The following is a 19,975-nucleotide window of genomic DNA, read 5'->3' as shown; positions in this document are numbered from 1 at the left end:
TAACCATACTAACCAGCTGACGGATTGGGTACGTACACTCCCTACGTTGGTCTTGTGCCCATTGATATGGCTTTCGCTCGATGCTCTCAGCCTGTACAGTATATTGGCCACGAGATCCTCGTTATTCCGCGTCATATTGGTTCGACCGTGAGGTAGAGGCTCGCACGAGAATGATGCGTCACCGAACTGGTGGAGGTCTTAGAGCGGATTGATACTTTCGTGATGGAAGCATATGGGGAAGTCTTCCTCTGCAGCTGCCGTCCAAAACGTATGCTTGATTTGGCGCGGGATGCAGGCGAACTTACATAAAAGGTTCGCGATGTCCTGCCGTTGCTGCGTCGTACTTAATCTATGGAACTAACTTTGTACATCAATGCGTAATCGCGATTGTTGAAGCCCTGAAATCTATCGCATCGCGCAGGGTTTGCTCTGCATATTCCCCCTTTCCCTCACCTCGTACTTGCGGTTCCCTCTGTGGCTGATTCGTTCGGAGATTATGGCATCCACTTCCACACCTGGGTCTGCGTCAGAGAAGCTTCAGAAGCTCCAACACATGAACTCGACACTTTCGAACATCAATAAGATCCTAGAGACGCTGCTGGGAGGGGAAATCGAGGGGATCAACGAGAGGGAACAGATCTTGTTGGTGAGTCCCCCTCGTCCTGACCGTCGATGTTCTCAGAGTAGTTCATGCCTCTGGTGATTAGCGTACCGATCTCGCAGTATATGTGGTTCGTCTCGCACTACGCACCTCGTCTTCCGATGCTGATGATTGCAGATGCGAGCCAAAAACGTACTGGACGAAGCCAAGAACATGCGACTCATTGTCGCGATCCCTCCGCTGCTATGCTCGCTCCTCGTCGAGTGTGACGATGCGTCGGTGATTGGCCTTCGGCCGTCGCGTGTGCGCGCTGACGACCCACGTATCACAGCTTATCCGCAGTACAAGCCAGACCTTGCTCGCGCGGAAATCCGCAACTTGAAATTGAGGATCGAAGCAGGTCAGTCCTAGCAATCACGTTCTCTCTATTATTCATGAATTTTTGAATGGTGAGGAGAGCGTGGTGGGGGCAAGCTACATACCACAACAACGTTGGCAAATGCGAGCTCAACAGGAAGCGGGGTAGTCGATGCATCTGATACGAACAGTGCTTCCAACGGAGACAGCTCGGAATCACGATCAGCTCCTGTCGCCGAGAATGTCAGTCATGCACCACACCCTGCGCTGACCTATCGCTCATGTCTGAATTAGGATCAGACTGCTACCCAACGTCAATCCGGTACACAGCCTGCCAAGGCGTCTGGCAGTCGCAATGGGCAGCCATATGCTCAAAGCAGCGCGAGGCAAGGCGCGAGAACTACCGGGAGTCGCCGCGAACAGGATCACGACGTACCACCGAGCAAGAGCCCGGGGCCGCACCCGATGGCACGACATAGCGTGGGCCGGCAGCGAGAGCAGACAGCGGGGTCAAATGCCCGGAGGAAGTCCGGACAGTTGAATGGAAAGGTCGCTGGCAACAATGAAAACAATAGGTCTGAGTCAGATGAGTCTGTGAGTACTAGTAGACCATGGGCTTTTGAAGTCACGTCGCTGAGCTTTGAGTGATCAACTCACAGAGCGATGACGTTGCGCCACCTTCGCCAAGAGTCAAGTTTGAGCTTCAAGCCGGAAGTAAGTGAAGTTGGTTGCTCCAGTGATATAGCAACACTGACATTGACGTTGTGTAGCATTACCCAAATCGATTCTTAAGAAGCCCCAGAGAGTGTATGGCAGGGGTAATGTCGGCGGACAAATTGATCTCATAGAGACTGTCAACAGAAAGCGCCAATACAGGCGAATAATGGTAAGCAGGTGCTGGTGCGGGTTTCACGGATGCACTCACCTAACCAACCAATAGTCGCCTGCTTGTGTAACATGTCGTCGCCATCATGTTGGGTGCTGGATCTCGTTGAGCCCAGAATATGTGGAGTCGCGTGAAGGGCCCTTTGCATGCGACAGGTGTCACAAGAACAGACAGGCGTGCATCGCTCCCTGTGACGATGACGAGTATGGCAGGCGAAGTAGGTCACGCTCCAGAGGACGCAGTCGGTCCGTCAGGCGGCACTGCCGTTCATGCTCATGTGGCTCGTCGGCATCCCGCTCGCGTCGGTCGTCATCGAGGTTGCGGTCGCGGTCAAGACGTCGGTCCGTGTCCTTTGCAAGTGATGTAGACAGCTCTACGTCGTCTGAGGGCGACAACGATGAGTCTACTCACTCCAAGGTCAGTTGGTCAATTTGCCGTTGTAGTCGCACTGACGACTCCTTGCCTGCGCAGCGGAAGCGGCGGTCACCATCGCATCGAGGGCGTAGCTCAAAGCGACGTCAGTTGGAGCCGCCCGCGGGCACGTCGTCTGGTGAGCACTATCATTCAGATGGGAGGCATATGCGGCCTTGTGTTGACCGCCGCCGATGTGCGCGTACACAGCATGTACTAGTAGGGCCTCAGGGTCCAATCGCACCCTCGACAATGGACCGACACCGAGTACGGTGGATGAAGATCTCACTCAGGAGATCAGTACTCTCAGGAAGGACATGCAGGGCTTGTCGGCTAATGTGCTTGTCCTATCGAATAGTGTCGGAGAGCTGAAGCGACATATCGCTTCGTTGAGCAAAGGTGCGTTGCACCAATCGCAATCATGCACTCGCGATGCTCAATTATGTATGTACTGCATGACTCCACACAGATCCTCGATAGTCAAGTTAATGTATGTTTGGACATGCAAACGAGTTGGCGGGGTGCTATGCGACCGTCAATTGATCGCGTGTGACCTGTGAGTCACTTGTAGCATGCGGTGAGCATGGACATATCCGCGTTGTGGACAGAGGTCTATACAATCTACGGCTTGCCAGTTTACTCTTTGAGATGCTTTGAGATGTGCTTGAGTTTGTCGCCTCATGATCTGAGTCGTGCTCTCGATGCCTACGTGGGGTATCATCACCGCCGCGTCACACACGCCGCCATTGATGCGGCAATGGCGTTGTTGAACTGCGCTCGCTCAGGCTGCGCCCTGACCGGCCTGACCCCAACCTGGCACTCAGGTTTTCATGAGCACTGACCCGCCGGGCCGCTCGGTTTCAGGACGGTGAGATTGTCACGCGACTTAGCTGCTTCTGTGCAAGTTCGATTAGAAAGCGAGGATACTGACGAGAGATTCGCAAGACATGTTGCGACACGGATAGGCACGCCGTCGTGAAAGCATAAGCATCGCAAGGATATACAGTACAATACAACAGCATGGAGATCACCGCTGCTCCCTCGGTTCTGCCGACGATACGATCAGCGTCCGCAATGCACCGCATACCACAAGAATACGACTTACGAGACCACTGAATGTTGAGGATGAGGTTATCATACCCCCTCCCATGCATCTTCTCCATCGCCTTCTGCGCGACCGACTTCTCCTCAAAGCTGACGAACGCAAAGCCCTTGCCCGCGCCTGTCTCGCGGTCGCGGCCCACATATACGCGCGCGACGCGGCCAAACGCGCCGAACAAGTCCCGTAGGTCGTTCTCCTGCGTGTCCTCCGAGATGTTCGTTACGCGGAGCGTCGGAAGGTCGTCGCGTGACCCGCCCGGCCGGCCCATCGACTCACCGGGCCCCCGCGCGCCGCGCATCGACGGCGGGACGTACTTGCCCCCGGTAGTCGGCGCCGCGGCGGGCTCCGCGGGCGTGCCCGTGTCGTCGCCCCCGCCGAGAGGCGCGTCCGCGCCGTCGAGCCCCGGGAGCGAGTCTTTGTAGGGACACTTGGCGGTGAAGTGGTCGCCTTTGCAGAGACGACAGACGACCTTGCCCGCTCCAGCGCGTACGAGGTTGGCTTTCACGGCTTGTTCCGCGCTGGGCTCGGGTTCGGAAGACTAGACGCAGTACCGTGTTAGTAGGAAAGTTTAGTTTTGTGCGATCATTTGAGTACGCTCTGAGCGACATATGCATCATATGCGTAGGATAGCAGGGGACACGAACAGCTGATGAACCGCTGAAGGGCCATTGGCTCCATGTATCGCGGCGATATGTAGTGGACGTCCAGGTGCCCTCGCGCGCCAGGCCGCGCTACGGCAGCCTAGGGATGCTCGAGCCAATGACTGGCGTCGATTGACACATAGACGGATAACAGGATGCCTCCTCCGGCGCAAGTAGGCCAGGGCATGAGCTCACACAAGGGAGATACACAGCTGATGAAACAGGAGCGACGTGTACTGCTCACCTTGTTGCCCGCGCTCAGCTTCAGGTAAACGTTCTCACCGACCGCGGTTGTTGCCCGGTCAGGACCCGCCTTGTTGCCCTTCTCCTGTCCAAACTTCGTCCAATTTTGCCGCTCAGCGACTGTATGGTCGACGACCGCCTTATGGAGTACCCGCTTGATCTTGCGGGTAATCTGAACGGTGTGCGCCGTGAGCTTGGCTTTCAGATAACGCGAGCTTAGATATGCATACCTTGACCTTCTTCCCATCGTCATTTACGGTGTACTCGACCGTTGTACGGATCCCATTCTCGTCGACGTAGTCCTCCGACTTAGTGGCGGGCTGCTCTGAAGCGGAAATTTAGTGAGGACGAGGTGAGGACGAAAACCTACTCACCGAGCTCGTCGACGTCGTCGGCCCAGGATGTTTTTGGTGGTCTGCGTTCGTGTGTTAGGGAGAGTTCAATGATATTTGGAAGCACGTACGCTGCGCTAGCCATGGTGGTCGTGGACAGAGGAATAAGCTTCGGCTTCAGCTCGATCGCAGATTAGAGATCTTCAGAAACGTGGCGCAGACACGATTAGTCAGCGCCCTGGCCACTGCACATAAACCCCTTTGTTTAAAGGGGATACAGTACATACTACAGTAAGTCTCAGAACATTGTCAGAATGAGCATACCTCCTCGGAATCCGAACAAGAACTATTATCAGTGACCGAACATTAGAAGGCGCGGCTTGTGATTGGCCGCCTCCAATGTTCGATCCCGGAGAATAGATAATATCCGGATTTCGAGATGGTACACACGTTCTGACGATGTTTAAGTGTTCCCCACAACTTGCTTTGTCCGCAGTGGGCTGTGGGGCCAGCTCTGGGCGCCACGCCCCGCTCCGAGTCCGAGGCTGTTGCCACCGCGGGCAGGAAAGCCGTCTACAGCCTGTAGATATGCGCCACCCAGACCCCGTCGCGTACTGAACGCTCTTATGAAGCCGTATCCGCCATCTAACCGCTGACATCGGGTTGGCCCATCGACGGACTGGATGCTAGGGAACCTCGGTTGACTTCGGTTGACTTCCGTATATAAATCATGAGCGTCGATGCCCTGCAGCTGCATCTCTTCTGAGTCCTGACCCCGCATCTAACAGTGAATAAGATCGACATGACAAGCAAGACCGAAATCCTTCTCTTCGGAGCTACAGGTATGTGCAATGTCGCACGTCGTACGCGGTAACATGACTTTTGTATATCATAGGCTATATCGGAGGGTCTGTCTTGAACCGCCTCCTCAGCCATCCCAAAGCAGATACCTTTAGTATCACCGCGACTGTGCGCTCTCCCGAGAAGGCGAAGCTCCTGGAGAAGCTGGGAGTGAAAGCCGAGATAGCCTCTCTCAGCGATTTTGACAAGATAGAGGAGCTTGCCTCGCGCGCGCATGTCATTTTCAACGTCGTCAGTCTTCATACGTACCTCTGCCAGTTGAGAACAAACGCTGATACGCAAGTTATTCTGTCCAGGCAAATTCGGACGACCTACCGGCCATAAACGCACTCCTGAAGGGTGTGCGCAAGGCGTACGAGACTACCGGAGAGCTCCCCATTCTCATCCACACCGTTAGTACAGCGCATATGCGCGCGTATAGTCCACTTTACGACTGACGATCACTATTAGTCGGGCACAGGCGAGATCGCAGAGGCGGCGAACGGAGAATACGCTGCGGAGACGGTCTATTCAGACTTGAACGTCGAGCAGTTGAAGGCTATTCCTGAGACGGCCTTCCACCGCAAGGTCTCCCTCGCCGTCATCGGCGCAGACGAGCAAGGTAGCTTCACTTCAGACTTCAGCTACGGCCGGGCACGCTGATGCAGTTATGCAGGCTACACACGCTCGTACATCATGATACCCGGGATGATAGACGGCCTTGCGTCTGGACCTGTCTTCGAGGCTGGGATCGCGAACCCGCTCTCTATCCAGATTCCTGCCCTCATCAAGCAGGCGCTGGACAGGAACCGGGCGGGCATGATCGGGCCTGGCAAGGCCGTCTGGTCAATTATCAACATCGAGGACAGTCAGTGGTCCTTCCAAGCTCGTCTGCACCGTGACAGCAACTGACACGCCTCGATTCTCACACAGCCGTCGACATGTACATCGCGCTCTTCGATGCTATCAGCGCAGACCCGCAGAGTGTCGGGCACGGCTGGGAGGGCTACTACTTCGGCGTGAGCGACCACGTCTCGTTCTACGAGATCGGGCAGGCCATCGGACAAGCGCTCGTGGACCTCGGGCTCGCAAAAGACGCGGAACCGACGACGTTCACTGACGAAGAGCTTTTGAAGCACTGGGGATCCGTGGTACGTCTCAGGGTCTCCGCTGCGCAGTGCTTTCGACCGACCGGCTGACTTGAACGTGTGCTAGCTTGCGGGCAAATATGGAGGCACGACCTGCCGTTGCCGCGCGGATCGTGCGCTTGCGATGGGGTGGAAGCCGAAGTATGCTACCAAGGACTTGTTGTTGGCGGGCATCAAGCCTGAGGTGGAGTATGAGTTCAAGCGCGCACAGGAGAACGGCGGGGTCGACTTTACGAAACAGAGGAAACACGGGTTGCTGTTGAAGAGCGTGTTGGAATCGAACTGAGCGCGAGGGTGTCCCAATCTGTGCTCGAAGCTATGTGTCCGTGCTGCCAATACGTCGACTCATTCTGTGACTGTAATACGTTCGCTTCGAGGCATGAAAGAGCCAGACTGGGGCCAGTTGCCACTTACTGTGATCGGTGCGTGTCACTGTGTGACAAGATCCGTGACATAACACCGTCATGTACCGTGGTGTGACATCTCTACCCTCTGCCGTGCACTGGTCATTGTCAATTCGACAATCATATACGCTCCGTCAATCTCCCCTCTTGCGTATATTCGTCAGCTTGTCCTTGATCACGGTCTGACCGAGTATGACCCTTGCATAACTGGATACTCGGCGACATGGCCCATATTATGCGGATACTGACACGCTGAGCGGGTAGTCGCACTCTGCTGTCGATGACGTTATGACAGGGCTCTGCCGCTGCACTCGCGCATACCCAAGTCCCTATATCTACAGGTACCGAGCTCTGGGCTCTGCATGATCTTGCGGCCCTCTTCTCAACCACTCAGTCCATCGTCCCGTCTGCTGCCCGTTAACTCGGTGGTCACGGTGACTTGTCCACGCATTTGTTACGCGCAAGGTCATGGTGAGTTGCCTGACAAAGGTCTCGTTCGCATGTGCACGGTATGCACGGATCTGAATGTCTTCTATGCAGGAAACCGTATCACGTTGGTCACTGCTGCCGCTTGCGCTTCTCAAGACACTCGCCACGCATATATGCTCACGTCTGCGCATCCGGCCTCCTGGGAGAGTCATCGACGACTTCGCACCTCATGAAGCGTCCGGTTTCGAGGGCTACTACTCACGCACGCTCCTGGGGGGTGGCGCCACGCTAGCGATCATATTCTGCTTGGTCAAGCAGGCAGATCGACGGCCAAACCTTGTCTGCGTGTCGTATATGCCTCCCGAAGGCCAGGAGGCTACTGGTTTCACGCACGAGTTCTTTCCGGATCACCTGTCTATCTCGGTCCAGGATGTCGTTCCGAACGAGCCTGTGTCGTTCAGCGTCACAGCCGAAGGTATCGGTACCATGAGCGTGGGCCCTGAATCTGTCGACTACTCCATCAACGTCCCCGACGCCAAGCTCTCCCTGAACCTCCACCTCTCTAATCAACGAACATGGTCCAACTTGCATTCCTTCCTAGGCCCGATGGGTCCACTGGCGCCCCTCTCGCCCTACCTCCCTCTCAACTGGCACGTCCAGACGGTCGCAAGCGACGCCTCCGCCAGGCTAACACACGCTGGCCTCACACACGAGCTCACAGGCAAAACACACTTCGAGAAGAATTGGGGGACGTCCTTCCCCCGCGGGTGGATCTGGTGTCAGGCCTTCGGGCCTGATTCGGAACGGAGGACGTGCCTGTCGTTCGCGGGCGGAGAGGCCCTGCCCGGCGTGCAGGCCTTCCTGGTCGGCTACCGCTCGCCGCGGTTCCAGTGGGATTTCCGCCCGCCGTTCACCGCCGGCGTCTTTGGGTTCTCGCCGTGGATGCACGTCCACCATGACAGCCGCGCGGGCGTCGTCGAGCTCGACGTCCGGACGCTCTCCCGCAGGCTACGCGTCGTCGTCCGCGCCCCGCCGGACTCGTTCATCGGCCTACCCGCGCCCCTGCGGGAGGGCCACGAGCCGAGGTTTGCGTTTGAGAGCTTTCGGGCGACGGTGTGGGCGGAGCTGTTTGTGAGGAGGGCGCCGTGGGCGGGGTGGACGCGCGTGGAGGCGGGGTATCTGGGTGTTGAGGAGGATGGGACGTCTTGTGGGGCGATTGAGTTTGGTGGGAGGTTCTGCCATCAGGTCGTACGAACGAGCTGAGCTTGCGATGGTTTTCCTGACGTGCTGCGGCCTTGGTCACGGTGTACTCGCCTATTACTCGGAGGTACGTAGCACTTCGGATGAGCAGGGTGAAGCCGCTAAAGAGTGCTGTTCAGATCGCGTGCAAGTGTGTTACTGGATTGATTTCTGTCTCCTCCTTAGATATGGTCATGGTCAGCGGGCCTCCGAGCGTTCAATACGCCTATTCAGTCGTGCTACACGGTATCGACTTCTCTACATGGGTGGGCGCTTAAAGTGGTGGTACAAGTTATGCAAGAACTTGGTACCTGCCTATGCATCGTCTATGTTACTTCCGCTTGCAAGGCCAGTACTAGCACTTCCCATTGACAATGTATCGCCAGCTTCGTCGTCGAGAACAAGTGTGCATGAAATATGGCACCCATCCGCACGTGATGTCATGGGACCGCTCCTGGACCCAGGAGAGAGGAGACGAGGGTCATCTGGCCACACCCGCTGTCAGATGCCCAGTGCACTCCAGCCTTCGTCAGGCAAGGTAGCGTCGCGAACCCAGATGCACCGTCTTCCGCGCAGCTCCCTATATAATCCGCCCCCGTGCGTTCCCACCTCCCTATCCCTCTCGCCAGACACCACGGCCATATTGCCTCTTGTCTCGTTGCACTGAGTTTGTCTAGTGTCGTTGTTTCTGCTTGAGCCTAGTCTCTTCTCGATCGAACCCGTCGAATATGTCAGACAGCAGCGTAGCGTCTGTTGAGATTAACGACGCCCTTTTCTGCCCTCACTTCAAGGAAGTCGTGAGTCCCGCTGTCCACTACCTTTGATGCCGCGTGTCGCTGAGCGTTGCTCGTCTCTGCAGTGCGCTACTTGCTCCTTCGACGGACGGGAAGAGAACGATACCTTCTTTGGGGTGCGTCCCGACCAATGACTTTCATAGCGTGCCTCTGGCGTGTCTGACGACATGCTCTCGCGCAGTTCGACCCCATCAACCGCGAAGGTATCGAGGCGCCTGCGTCGAGCGTCAACAAGGAAGGTCAGTACGTGTGCAAGAAGCATGGCTCTGCCGGTAAGCTCAGGCTGTTCGCTACGTGAAGGAGGGCGTGTGGCTGAGGGTGCGCCCGGCAGCTTGCACGCAGTGCTACGGTTGGAAGAAGCAGATCACGCGGGCCCGGACGGCCGCGAAGAAGGCTGGCAGGAAGTAATACTGAATGCGCGTGTGCTGTGTTGTTGTATGTGTTGTTGTATTGTTAGCTGTCGGAATGAGCTGGAAGGATGCGCAAGTTGTGTATTATATCGAAGCAATGAACTCTGCACTGGCATGAAGTCGAACATCATCGATGCGTCCACTCCAGTGGCAGTTGATTAGACGGTTATTACTATTGGATCTATGAACGTCCAGAGCAGCCGCTCGTCCCTCTACTAAAAAGTCTGTAGGGAACCAGTCGTTACCTCAATCCAACATCTGCTGTAGCAGCTTCGCAGGTACCCTGCCACTGTCAGTGATCGATATCCTACAGAATGCGTATGTGCACGTGACGGCGGTATCCGCTACGCATTAGTGGCCGGTAGTCAACTAGTCACACTTCGATGTATCATCATGCAGCTGGACCAACACACTGAACTTCTGAGGTTACAGGGCACTTGTCGGGGAGGGCATGAGATACACGCACAGCTGTGTGCTGACTACGCACCAGTGCCCGAGCGACATGACTTGTACTAGTAGCGTCTGGGAGCCTGGGTAAGTACTACCATCATTAGCTGCCGAGTTTGATCTCGCTGACTCGGAGAGAGGGACGCAAGTGTAGCAAACGTGCACGCAGAAGAGATTGTCATGATGATGTATTTGACTTTATGTATGTGCTGTTTTTTTCTTCCTTTGGCTTTTTGTTCTAACCTACGTGACCATGGCACATTGTCCGATACTGACTGTCCTGCAGTGTACTCGAAGTGTCCGATGGCACAGCGTCCATATGCATAAGTGTCCCAAGACATGTGTCCGTAGATGTCCATTGGCACTAGGCGCTCTCCTTCCCCCCTCAGGCTCTATCGTTCGTTAACCTGTGATGATCCAGCTGGTAATAGGCGGCGGGAATCCGCGCCCAGATTTTAAGTTCCTCGCATGACTAGGTTGGCACTGGAGTTACTTTCATATAAGCATCTCCAGGCCGTCAAGGAAGCCGAGCGCGAATTCATCGGCATCGGCCTTTCTTGCCAGTGTTGGCAGCAGCAGGGGTCGAACGTATTCCTTGGAAACGACGAAGCGAGGAGCTATCGGAGTTTTGTTGCCGGGCGTACCGACAACGGCGACGCTGTCCTCAGGTGTGGGAGTGGAGTCGATTGACTCGTTGTCTTCGTCGTCCCACTCAAGGTCCTCCTCGGACTCGGCAAAGAACGTGTCGAGGCGGAGGACGTTGTTGCGGATCTGCGCAAGGCTGGGGCGCGCAATGGGGTTCAGCCTGAAGATCCGCTTCAGGAGGTCCGCGGCTCCGCTCGAGATGCCGAACTCGTTCTCGAGGTACTGCTCATCCTCGAGGAACTCCCTGAAGTCGGGATCGTCGAGCGAGGCCTCCGACCAGGGGCGGCTACAGCCTGTGATGAGGTCAATGAGGATCCTCCCCAACGCCCAGATGTCCGCATGTTTGGTGGAGTACGGCCCAGTAGCGGAATCGAGACACTCTGTCGATGAAGGTCAGCGCTGCCCGTCAATGATTGTGCACCAAGGACTTACCAGGACTCATATAGGAGCCCGTCCCGTGGCCGCGGGAGTAGCTTCGCGCTAGAGGCGTCGCCATCCCGAAGTCGGCCACAACGACCTCCTTCCCGTCGGCCGTGCAGAGGATGTTTTCTGGTTTAAGGTCACAGTGATACATCCTTTTCTGATGACACCCGTGTACCGCATCCAGAATCTGCACGAACACCGACCGGATCCGTTCGTCGTTGCCCTCAAAAACGACGCCCTCGACGAGGAGATCGAACAAATCGCAGTCGCGATAGTCCGTCACGAGGTAGAAGTGCGCGTCGTCTTCGATGACATCGAGCAACTCGAGGACGCCGGGCACGTCCGAGACGAGTCGTTGGATCGTGATCTCCCGTCGCTGGCGCTGCGTGTCGCGCTTCGAAGGACCAGCCTTCGGCACGATCTTGACTGCACGCCGGACAGGGACCAGGGAGGAGGCCGAGGCTTCATGATCAATGGCGAGGTACACCTCACCGTAGGCGCCAGCGCCCACGGATTGGAGTAGCTCGAGACGACCAGCGTCGAGGGTTATGCCAGTGAAGTCAGGAAGTACAACAAGCATCGTGAAGAATATGCAACTCTGTAACTGAGTGTGCGGATGCTGATGCAAAGACGAGAATAATGGCGAACACTGGCGAAAACCTGTCCCTTTTATGTGTTTTCGAGGCATCTTCGTCGGCTCGTAGCAGCGGATGGATGTGTGCGGGCCTCCTATCGAGTCTTGGTCTACCCGCGGCCTAGACCGACGGCGATGGATGCATCGGTCAAGATTGTGATGGTCTTTTATCTTCGTGATTCTCGACTAGTACGGAGGGATTGTTTGTATTGAGTGGTTTGGAACCGATTGAATAGCAACAACGAGTGAACAGAGGTGTAGTGATGACTTGTACGTGTCGGCCAGTGGATCTGCTGATGCTTTAGACAGTACAATGCATCTATGGACCTCGAAGAGAGTGGCGGAAGCGTCGGGTCGAACTACGGGAAAGCGGCAGACATGAAGGGCGCTGCCGCTTACCTGCAGTTCGTTTCAAAATTACCGTGAAATTCCGGTACCTTTCCGACTCGGAGAGGGTGATGCGCTCCGTCGCGTGAATGATCAACGCAGTCAGCGGGAGGAACACGGCTTCCGCTTACGAGAACGCCTGTTTCGGGCTCATGCACGGTCCAATGTCTGAACCTGACTATTCCGTCACGGTAGACTCGACAGCAGTTGCGTGTGGCAACGGTGAAATTCTGACTGTTTTCAAGTCGGTCAGATACTACAGTAAACCTGACAGTTGTGAGTATCCGAGTCTCCCTCAGAAAGGCCGTCGAGTGGTCTGCCTACGGGAGATTAAGTTGTGAGAGGCATGCGAAGGATAATGATCACCAGAAGACTTGCCGTATATGCCAGGCTGATCCTCGACGGAGTGGCTGAAAACACGAAGTTGCCTTGTGCATGAGCCCCTTGCGGTCACGGTGTAAATACGATTTTTCCTCCTTGGTGAGATAGTATGTAGTTCCCTCGGGTCGGACACATACAGCATGGGCCACTGGAATATATACAGTTAGCCGTGTATGGTTCGGGGCTACTGGACACTCATCCCTATCATTCCGCTCAATTTCAAGACAGAGTCATAGCTGAGTGCGACGTATACGGTCGAACCTGCTTCTGAGACGCATCGGCTTCCCGGATGAATCACTGTCTAATATCCCCTGTCGGTGTTTGGAGGTTAGCGAGGTCAAATAAGTTCATGAAGTGACTCTTTCTGACCTGTCAAGAGATATACAGCTTCTGGTCCTTGTAAATTGAGCAACGACGATGACGCACAATAGATACGGATTGCAAGACCGGTAAGTTATATCAAGGGGACTAACGGCGAGGGCTAGGATATTGTCATACATGGTCATGGCGAAGCCAACAAGTCTTGCGAGGAAATTAATCCAACCGTATCATGCGAAGGAAAGTCGAAAAATGAGTGAGAGTGACTTGGAGAGTCGGCGCGCTGTAGTAGACTCGGGTTGCACGACTGCCAACCAGCGTACCGCCCTATGTATGTGCGCCTTAGGACCCTGGGCCTCGGGGGCAAGGAGTCATGGAACTGACAGGCGGCGTGATACTCCAACGCCTTGCATTGACCCTCCCAATTCCAGTTACTTACCCCGACGAGAGGTCGACGTCTACAGGCTTACGCATACCATTCGAGGTGTTCGGCGTCTTAGCATCGTGTCCTGATTGCATGCGCAGAATACCATCGCTTACTGTGGTGACGCGAAAAAAACACCATGGGTGCCCAGGACCGGCTTGTATTCCTCCCATGACGGATTCAATCAACTGGGTACGTCATACGACATGTGGTCTGCAAAGGGGCGACCAGCGATCGAGAATTCGAGACAGAGCGTGCAATGAATTTCCTGCTAGCGCGACATGATCACAGAAACATGGTGATCATTCGTGAGTGCGGTAGCAATGCCATGGCTGGTCGAAGTCTTTGAGATCGTATCAGTCCCACCATGACATTACACTAATGCAATGAATGCGTACTCTCGATGATGCCATGCTCGATGTCCGTATATTGTACATTCGAGATTCGAGCAAGAAGACGGCGCGACAGGTCAGGCAGAGCTGCAGGGCCACAGCCGGAGGGTGATGTATCAGAGTGGAACTATTGACTTCTGCGTTGAGCACGAGAGAGGTTAGCGATCGACGCAATAGGTCTACGAGGGGTCCCTATGTCGACATCTGTGCCATTGGTCTCCGCATAGAGCATATCTTACGGAGTGATTTATGGACTGTATCATGCGCATGTCAGGATGCAACCAAGGGTATTATTGAGATGGATTGACGTACCTAGAACAGCGCATGAGTTACTCGAGCAGGCCTGTAGACTGTGGGAACAGGAACATGTGTGAGTATCAACATGTGGTCGTGGAATGTGTATCCTCCGGGAGAATTGCATCCTTCACTCGTCTCGCCACTCGCAATATAGTCCTCCTCGAAATGCGGCCAATCGACCACGTCTGCTAGCAGGCAGTAAACCACTGACGTCTGCCGTGTTTGTGAAAGACAGACTCACTAGCACGTTGCCGAGAGACGGAGAGACGGGTGCTTATCGGTCCTCGGAGGAGTGTGCGACTGCACTCGCGCTGTCTCATTTCCTCCGTCTGAGGTTGCCATCCGTGCCCCCACCCCGCTCCCGTGGCCTCCCGCTCCGAGATACTCAGCATGCACGCTTACAGGTATGTTGCACGGTACTTCACCTTGCATGTGTCATGGAACGCATGGCCTGAGGCCTGCTTACGCCTAGGGACTCGGAGACCGACGACGACGATCAACACGCACGTGTCTAAAGTACCGGACATCCGCCCGCTTGAGAGCAGCAACAGAGGATCGCAGAAGTCATCCGAAACTCGCCTTGGCTGGTCAAAGTCCCGCGTCTGCTCTGTCATTGCGCCAGTCAGGCCGTACGATACCGCTGTGGTCCGGACGAGCGATTAGTGAGCGTCCAGCGCCCGCAGCAAGTCCCGCAGTCATTCCCTTCGGTCTGGGAATCCGAGCCACGTTTCGAGCGGGACAGGATGCCGGATGATAGGATGGCAATAATGTCTGGAAATCATCGACGGTCGTGAGCAGCGGGAGCACGAAGTGGGAGGTCGGGCAAAAGGTATATCGTCAGGTTTCGCACGATCGTCCTGATATAACCTTGGGGCCACGCCGGTCCGCCATCCTCGACCTCCCCTCCTCCTCCCTTCACCTCTCCCAATCCCACAGATCACATATCCAACATGAGCGGAAGACCTGCCTCAGGTGAGTGTGGGACGAAGACAAGAAGCGCGCGACCATGAGCTCGCTTCGGACGACTTGCTATTTCCGGCCACGAGCGATGTAGCGATGCAGCAGTGACGACCGAGACTTAGTCAATGAGCTTGCAGTCTCTGATCTCTGCCGAGGACGAGAGCGATCGAACTTGGCTTGGCCTAGCTCGCTCGTGGTGTGGGGATCGCGCACAGGACGTGTGCGGTCATACGCGCGAGAGAGGGATGTAATGGTTTGTAGCATGGCGGGAGTCATAGATCGCCGCGGGCTTCAAAGTCAACTTCAGTTTCTATATCGTTCGCATGTAGTTCATGCGCGAGTTTGCTAACGCAGCCTGGCATAGAATACCCTTCATGGAAGAAGCTCCAGCAGACCTATGATTCTGACAAGTCAAAGCTCGTCCTCAAGGAACTGTTCGCCCAGGACCCGCAACGCTTTGCCAAGTTCAGTAAGGAGTACGTCTCGCCAGATGGCCCGCCGGTCACCTTCCTGCTCGACTACTCCAAGAACTTGATCACGGAGCCGATCCTCAACACGCTGCTCTCGCTCGCGCGCGAGGCGGAGCTCGAGACGTACCGCGACAAGATGTTCGCCGGCGAGCACATCAACACGTCCGAGGACCGTGCCGTGCTGCACGTCGCGCTCCGCAACTTCAACGACTTCCAGATCCAGGAGGCCGGCGCAAGCGAGGTCCAGGGCGTGCTCGCACACATAAAGGAGTTCACCGAGGCCGTCCGGAGCGGTGCCTGGAAGGGTTACACCGGCAAGACGATCAACACCATCGTCAACATCGGCATCGGTGGCTCCGACCTCGGGCCCGTCATGGTCACGGAGGCGCTGAAGCCGTACGCGAAACGCGACCTGACGGCGCACTTCGTGTCGAACATCGACGGGACGCACATCGCGGAAACGCTGCGGGAGTGCGACCCCGAGCGGACGCTGTTCATCATCGCGAGTAAGACGTTCACGACGCAGGAGACGATCACGAACGCGCACACCGCGCGAGAGTGGTTCCTGGCCTCAGCGAAGGACAAGGCGCACGTCGCGAAGCACTTCGTCGCGCTGAGCACGAACACAAAGGCTGTGACCGAGTTCGGTATCTCGTCTACGAACATGTTCCAGTTCTGGGACTGGGTCGGCGGCCGGTACTCGCTCTGGAGTGCGATCGGCCTGTCGATCGCGCTCGTGATTGGGTACGACAACTTTGAGGAGCTGCTCAAGGGCGCGCACGGCATGGACAAGCACTTCAAGACGGCGCCGCTCGAGCAGAACCTTCCCGTGCTCCTCGCGGTCGTCGGTCTGTGGTACAACGACTTCTACGGCGCGCAGACACAGCTCCTCCTCCCGTACGACCAGTACATGCACAAGTTTGCAGACTACTTCCAGCAGGGCGACATGGAGTCGAACGGCAAGTTCGTCACCAAGGGCGGCCAGCGCGTGGACTACCAGACTGGTGTACGTGCTCACTTGCTAGCTACGAGGGTTGACTGACCGAGCATCGTAGCCGATCATCTGGGGAGCGGCGGGCACGAACGGCCAGCACTCGTTCTACCAGCTCGTGCACCAGGGCACGAAGCTCATCCCGGCCGACTTCATCGCGCCGGCGACGACGCACAACCCGATCCGCAACTCGCTGCACCACCGCATCCTCCTCAGCAACTTCTTCGCGCAGCCCGAGGCGCTCGCGTTCGGCAAGACGGAGGAGGAGGTCCGCAAGGCGAGTATCCGCTTGGGTCGTGGTCGGATAAGCAGTTGCTGACAGGGTCGTGCAGGAGGTGGGCCCGAACGCGTCGGAGGCGCTGATCAAGTCGAAGGTGTTCGAGGGCAACCGCCCGAGCAACAGCATCATGTTCCCGAAGCTCACACCCGCGACGCTCGGTGCGCTCATCGCACTCTATGAACACAAGATCTTCACGCAGGGTGTCATCTGGGGCATCAACTCCTTCGGTGAGCGGCTCTAAGAGCTTCTACATGTCTGGAGAACATGAACTGATAACAATGACGTAGACCAAATGGGTGTCGAGCTCGGCAAGGTGCTTGCGAAGAACATCCTCGCGCAACTCGACAAGCCGCAGGATGTCGTCGGCCACGACAGCTCGGTAAGCCCACACTTCTCCCTGATGACCATGCCGCTGACATGCATAACTCTGCAGACGACGGGTGTCATCCACTACTACCAGAAGCATAGGGTTGAGTGACTTGCCTCCGGTCTTGCACGGTACTAGTCATGAGAAGTAGATGAAAATAGGGCAGGAAGAAGTAACCACATGTAGAGAAATTGTACTAGGAATCACAAACAGGTCTCTTTGTTTGATCCCATGATGCTCCACAAGGTCTGCAAATCAGTCAAGATGTGATATGTGAGTTGTTGTGGATGAACTGATCACCTTGTTATTGTACAAAGCAAGGCAACCTATGCTACAAACTTGACTATCAATGTTTGTATACAGATACAGAGAATATCAATGCCCTAGCTTGAAATGGCCAGGGAAGTATGATGGCATGGGTGTTTGCATCCCAGCTCAAGTACACTATGAAGTAACAAAAAACAGACAATATAAGATAGAAATTGAACACAATGGGCACTACAGAGCTATGCCTCTGCTCATTCTATGGTATACATCATCGAGGTGTAGCCCATAACTTTCAACAAATTTGTACCCTTCAGCCCTAGATAGCCTCATCTACATACTCCCATGAATGGCTGAATACTTAATCTCCTCTGGATGTTGCTCTAGGTATGAGATAGTGCTACCCAATAGCTCCAGGAGCATAGCGTGATCAAAGAATTCATCCTGAGACAATTGCCTTGTGCTTTGTAGCTGCATAGGTCATATGAGCATGACAAATACCTTGCATAGGAGCTACTCACATTGTACATGTTGCCACGTGTTTCAGCAAGTTTCCTTTGCTCATATGCTGCATGGATTTTTGACACCTTGAGCCTTAAGTCATCAAGGAGATCTGAGATGGCAGCCAATGACACATGGTCTGCTATGAATGCCTCTGCTGGACTACCACAGTCCTGCAGATAGTTCCACTTGAGGGGCCTGATACCAGAGTGCTGATAAATGATGCCTTTGACTGTCATGTAGCCAAAGTGTTCCTGAAAGGCCTCTGCTAGGGCAATGTGACAACCTGGAGTGTTAACAAGATGCTGCAGGACAGTGTAACCCAAGACATATGCAATTGACTCGAGGTCATGAGCAGCTGTATGGGGAATGTCCCTTCCAGCATGTACTGCTTGGAGTAGTTCCAATGCCATGAATTGTAGTGTATCCTAGTGTGGTGATTAAGTTATTGAGTACAAATTTGTCAGATCAGTCATAGACAGGATATACATGCACTCACTATCTCAGGCACACTACGCGGTGTGAATTGACGGGTCTCAATCTTCGATTTATCCGGGATCTTGTCATCTGCCATGCCCTCGTTGCTCGGAGTGATTCTCCTCACAGAGCTGACTGCGAGCAGCGAGTCATCCACTGCGGCCATGTCGGAGCTGGCTAGGATACCACTGGCTGGCCTATCTTCCGTATACGGTGGGAGGGCCGCCTCGTCGGACCAGAGGAACATATTGCTCGGATTGATGTCCTGGTGGAGGATCCCATGCCCACACAGATACCGATGCGCTACCAAAGGCTGAGGTTGAACGACTGCGGACTTTGACCGACTGTATGATGCAACTCACCTTCGACGATCGAGTGGAAACGTACAGCAGTTGCAGCTCGTCGGTATACTTCCATAGCGGCTCTCCGGATCTCGGAAGAACAACACGGTGCAGGACCTTGGACGGGCGCATCGGATCCTTGGCGTCGCCGCGACGCGACGGTCAACTTGGACCACGTCTGCAGGACCTCATAATAACAGACATCGCCACCGTAAAGCGGTCTCGCAACCCCGCGCGGACAGCCCTCGAGCTGGCCAATCAGTGTATATACCTCTGTTTCGGGTATCTTGAGAGGATCACGCCAGGACGACTTCATGACGTGGGTGTCACCCTTCAAAGTGAATCCCTTCTCGGACTCGCCGGATAGCTCGAGCACTTTCCATACCACCGTGCCTCGGCCAACGAGGGAGAGGGAGGTCCAGATCGGCAGCCCTACTGTACACCACTGGCGAGCGTCGTCCCCGATGTGGCTGATACGATAGGACGGGTAGTACCCCGGACGCTCAAGGCGCACTTGCTGTTGGGCAGAGCTGGAAACAGAGGACAGTTGCAAGCACAGCCTCAGGTCGCCGCGAGACAGTGGCACCACGGACGGGTCTTGCCCCAGTTGATACTCCGTCAGGTGCCGCGTGAGAGCGCGCACGACGCGTACGAACGTCCTCGCATCGCGCTGGCCTGGCTTACATCCAGACGTCGCAGCATCGTCGACGATGCTGCGAGCAGGGGAGAAGATGACGCCGCTACGATCAGCGATCATGACTCGGAAGACGGTGCCAGTTATAAGGAGGGTGACACTGAAGTTCCAGAACGGCCGCAGAGACATGTGGCAGCGAGCGTAGTCCGCATACTCGAGGATCGCTGGTGTGACCGTCGCCGCGCTGTCGTCCTCGAGAACAACGTGCTCATCCATGAAGAGCGTCACCTTGACGAGCGCAGAACAGCGATCCCAAGATGGACGGTCTTCGGTCCTCTCAACGAGGGCGAACTCAGGACAGAAGTTGGCGATCCCGGGTGTATTTCCTCCGACCGCGCGAGTTGGAGACCAGGAGGACGAAATTTCAGCCGCGCTTTGAAACTCGCGTAGTGCTCTTGAAGTGTCACCTCCAGAGTCCGTCAAGGACGTCAAAATTTTCTGCTGC

General features: G+C 55.5%; 8 protein-coding genes across 8 annotated transcripts; 5 read left to right on the top strand and 3 right to left on the bottom strand.

Moving 5' to 3' along the window:
* The first annotated feature begins 1,209 nt into the window (after window positions 1-1,209).
* On the top strand, window positions 1,210-3,128 carry C8Q71DRAFT_105028 (uncharacterized protein). The gene is made up of 7 exons (XM_047916281.1): window positions 1,210-1,552; window positions 1,618-1,672; window positions 1,729-1,844; window positions 1,899-2,261; window positions 2,316-2,394; window positions 2,466-2,654; window positions 2,725-3,128. Exons 1-7 carry the CDS (start codon window positions 1,424-1,426, stop codon window positions 2,733-2,735), a joined length of 942 nt encoding a protein of 313 aa, XP_047777560.1. The 5' UTR covers window positions 1,210-1,423; the 3' UTR covers window positions 2,736-3,128.
* Window positions 3,129-3,258: 130 nt separating this feature from the next.
* On the bottom strand, window positions 3,259-4,936 carry C8Q71DRAFT_104766 (translation initiation factor 3 RNA-binding subunit). Its single transcript, XM_047916279.1, has 7 exons — window positions 4,898-4,936; window positions 4,705-4,774; window positions 4,616-4,656; window positions 4,472-4,566; window positions 4,243-4,413; window positions 3,361-3,895; window positions 3,259-3,302 (listed from the first exon to the last, which is right to left on the bottom strand). Exons 2-7 carry the CDS (start codon window positions 4,716-4,718, stop codon window positions 3,283-3,285), a joined length of 876 nt encoding a protein of 291 aa, XP_047777559.1. The 5' UTR covers window positions 4,719-4,774; window positions 4,898-4,936; the 3' UTR covers window positions 3,259-3,282.
* A 347-nt stretch (window positions 4,937-5,283) lies between these two features.
* On the top strand, window positions 5,284-7,006 carry C8Q71DRAFT_104691 (uncharacterized protein). The gene is made up of 7 exons (XM_047916278.1): window positions 5,284-5,415; window positions 5,469-5,665; window positions 5,731-5,826; window positions 5,885-6,035; window positions 6,090-6,281; window positions 6,347-6,564; window positions 6,629-7,006. Exons 1-7 carry the CDS (start codon window positions 5,376-5,378, stop codon window positions 6,845-6,847), a joined length of 1,113 nt encoding a protein of 370 aa, XP_047777558.1. The 5' UTR covers window positions 5,284-5,375; the 3' UTR covers window positions 6,848-7,006.
* Window positions 7,007-7,327: 321 nt separating this feature from the next.
* Window positions 7,328-8,657, top strand: C8Q71DRAFT_797412 (uncharacterized protein; the record flags this gene model as incomplete). Its single annotated transcript, XM_047925749.1, has 2 exons — window positions 7,328-7,436; window positions 7,603-8,657. 2 exons carry the CDS (start codon window positions 7,328-7,330, stop codon window positions 8,655-8,657), a joined length of 1,164 nt encoding a protein of 387 aa, XP_047777557.1.
* A 750-nt stretch (window positions 8,658-9,407) lies between these two features.
* Window positions 9,408-10,089, top strand: C8Q71DRAFT_764182 (uncharacterized protein). The gene is made up of 3 exons (XM_047924054.1): window positions 9,408-9,543; window positions 9,609-9,699; window positions 9,759-10,089. Exons 1-3 carry the CDS (start codon window positions 9,457-9,459, stop codon window positions 9,833-9,835), a joined length of 255 nt encoding a protein of 84 aa, XP_047777556.1. The 5' UTR covers window positions 9,408-9,456; the 3' UTR covers window positions 9,836-10,089.
* A 690-nt stretch (window positions 10,090-10,779) lies between these two features.
* C8Q71DRAFT_836890 (kinase-like domain-containing protein) lies at window positions 10,780-12,252 on the bottom strand (the record flags this gene model as incomplete). The annotated part of the gene is made up of 2 exons (XM_047926455.1): window positions 11,351-12,252; window positions 10,780-11,307 (listed from the first exon to the last, which is right to left on the bottom strand). The coding sequence occupies exons 1-2, from the start codon at window positions 12,038-12,040 to the stop codon at window positions 10,780-10,782; spliced, it is 1,218 nt and encodes a 405-aa protein (XP_047777555.1). The 5' UTR covers window positions 12,041-12,252.
* A 2,833-nt stretch (window positions 12,253-15,085) lies between these two features.
* C8Q71DRAFT_908329 (glucose-6-phosphate isomerase) lies at window positions 15,086-17,485 on the top strand. Its single transcript, XM_047928991.1, has 5 exons — window positions 15,086-15,157; window positions 15,510-16,621; window positions 16,671-16,883; window positions 16,939-17,113; window positions 17,174-17,485. The coding sequence occupies exons 1-5, from the start codon at window positions 15,136-15,138 to the stop codon at window positions 17,362-17,364; spliced, it is 1,713 nt and encodes a 570-aa protein (XP_047777554.1). The 5' UTR covers window positions 15,086-15,135; the 3' UTR covers window positions 17,365-17,485.
* A 166-nt stretch (window positions 17,486-17,651) lies between these two features.
* C8Q71DRAFT_764152 (uncharacterized protein) lies at window positions 17,652-19,554 on the bottom strand. The gene is made up of 4 exons (XM_047924053.1): window positions 18,858-19,554; window positions 18,518-18,798; window positions 18,039-18,446; window positions 17,652-17,988 (listed from the first exon to the last, which is right to left on the bottom strand). The coding sequence occupies exons 1-4, from the start codon at window positions 19,150-19,152 to the stop codon at window positions 17,851-17,853; spliced, it is 1,122 nt and encodes a 373-aa protein (XP_047777553.1). The 5' UTR covers window positions 19,153-19,554; the 3' UTR covers window positions 17,652-17,850.
* Between the last annotated feature and the right edge of the window lie 421 nt (window positions 19,555-19,975).

The sequence above is a fragment of the Rhodofomes roseus genome (genome assembly GCF_022264815.1).
Source record: "Rhodofomes roseus strain CIRM-BRFM 1785 chromosome Unknown C8Q71scaffold_13, whole genome shotgun sequence".
NCBI classification, from domain to species: domain Eukaryota; kingdom Fungi; phylum Basidiomycota; class Agaricomycetes; order Polyporales; family Fomitopsidaceae; genus Rhodofomes; species Rhodofomes roseus.
This window is presented reverse-complemented; position numbering and strand designations above follow the sequence as displayed.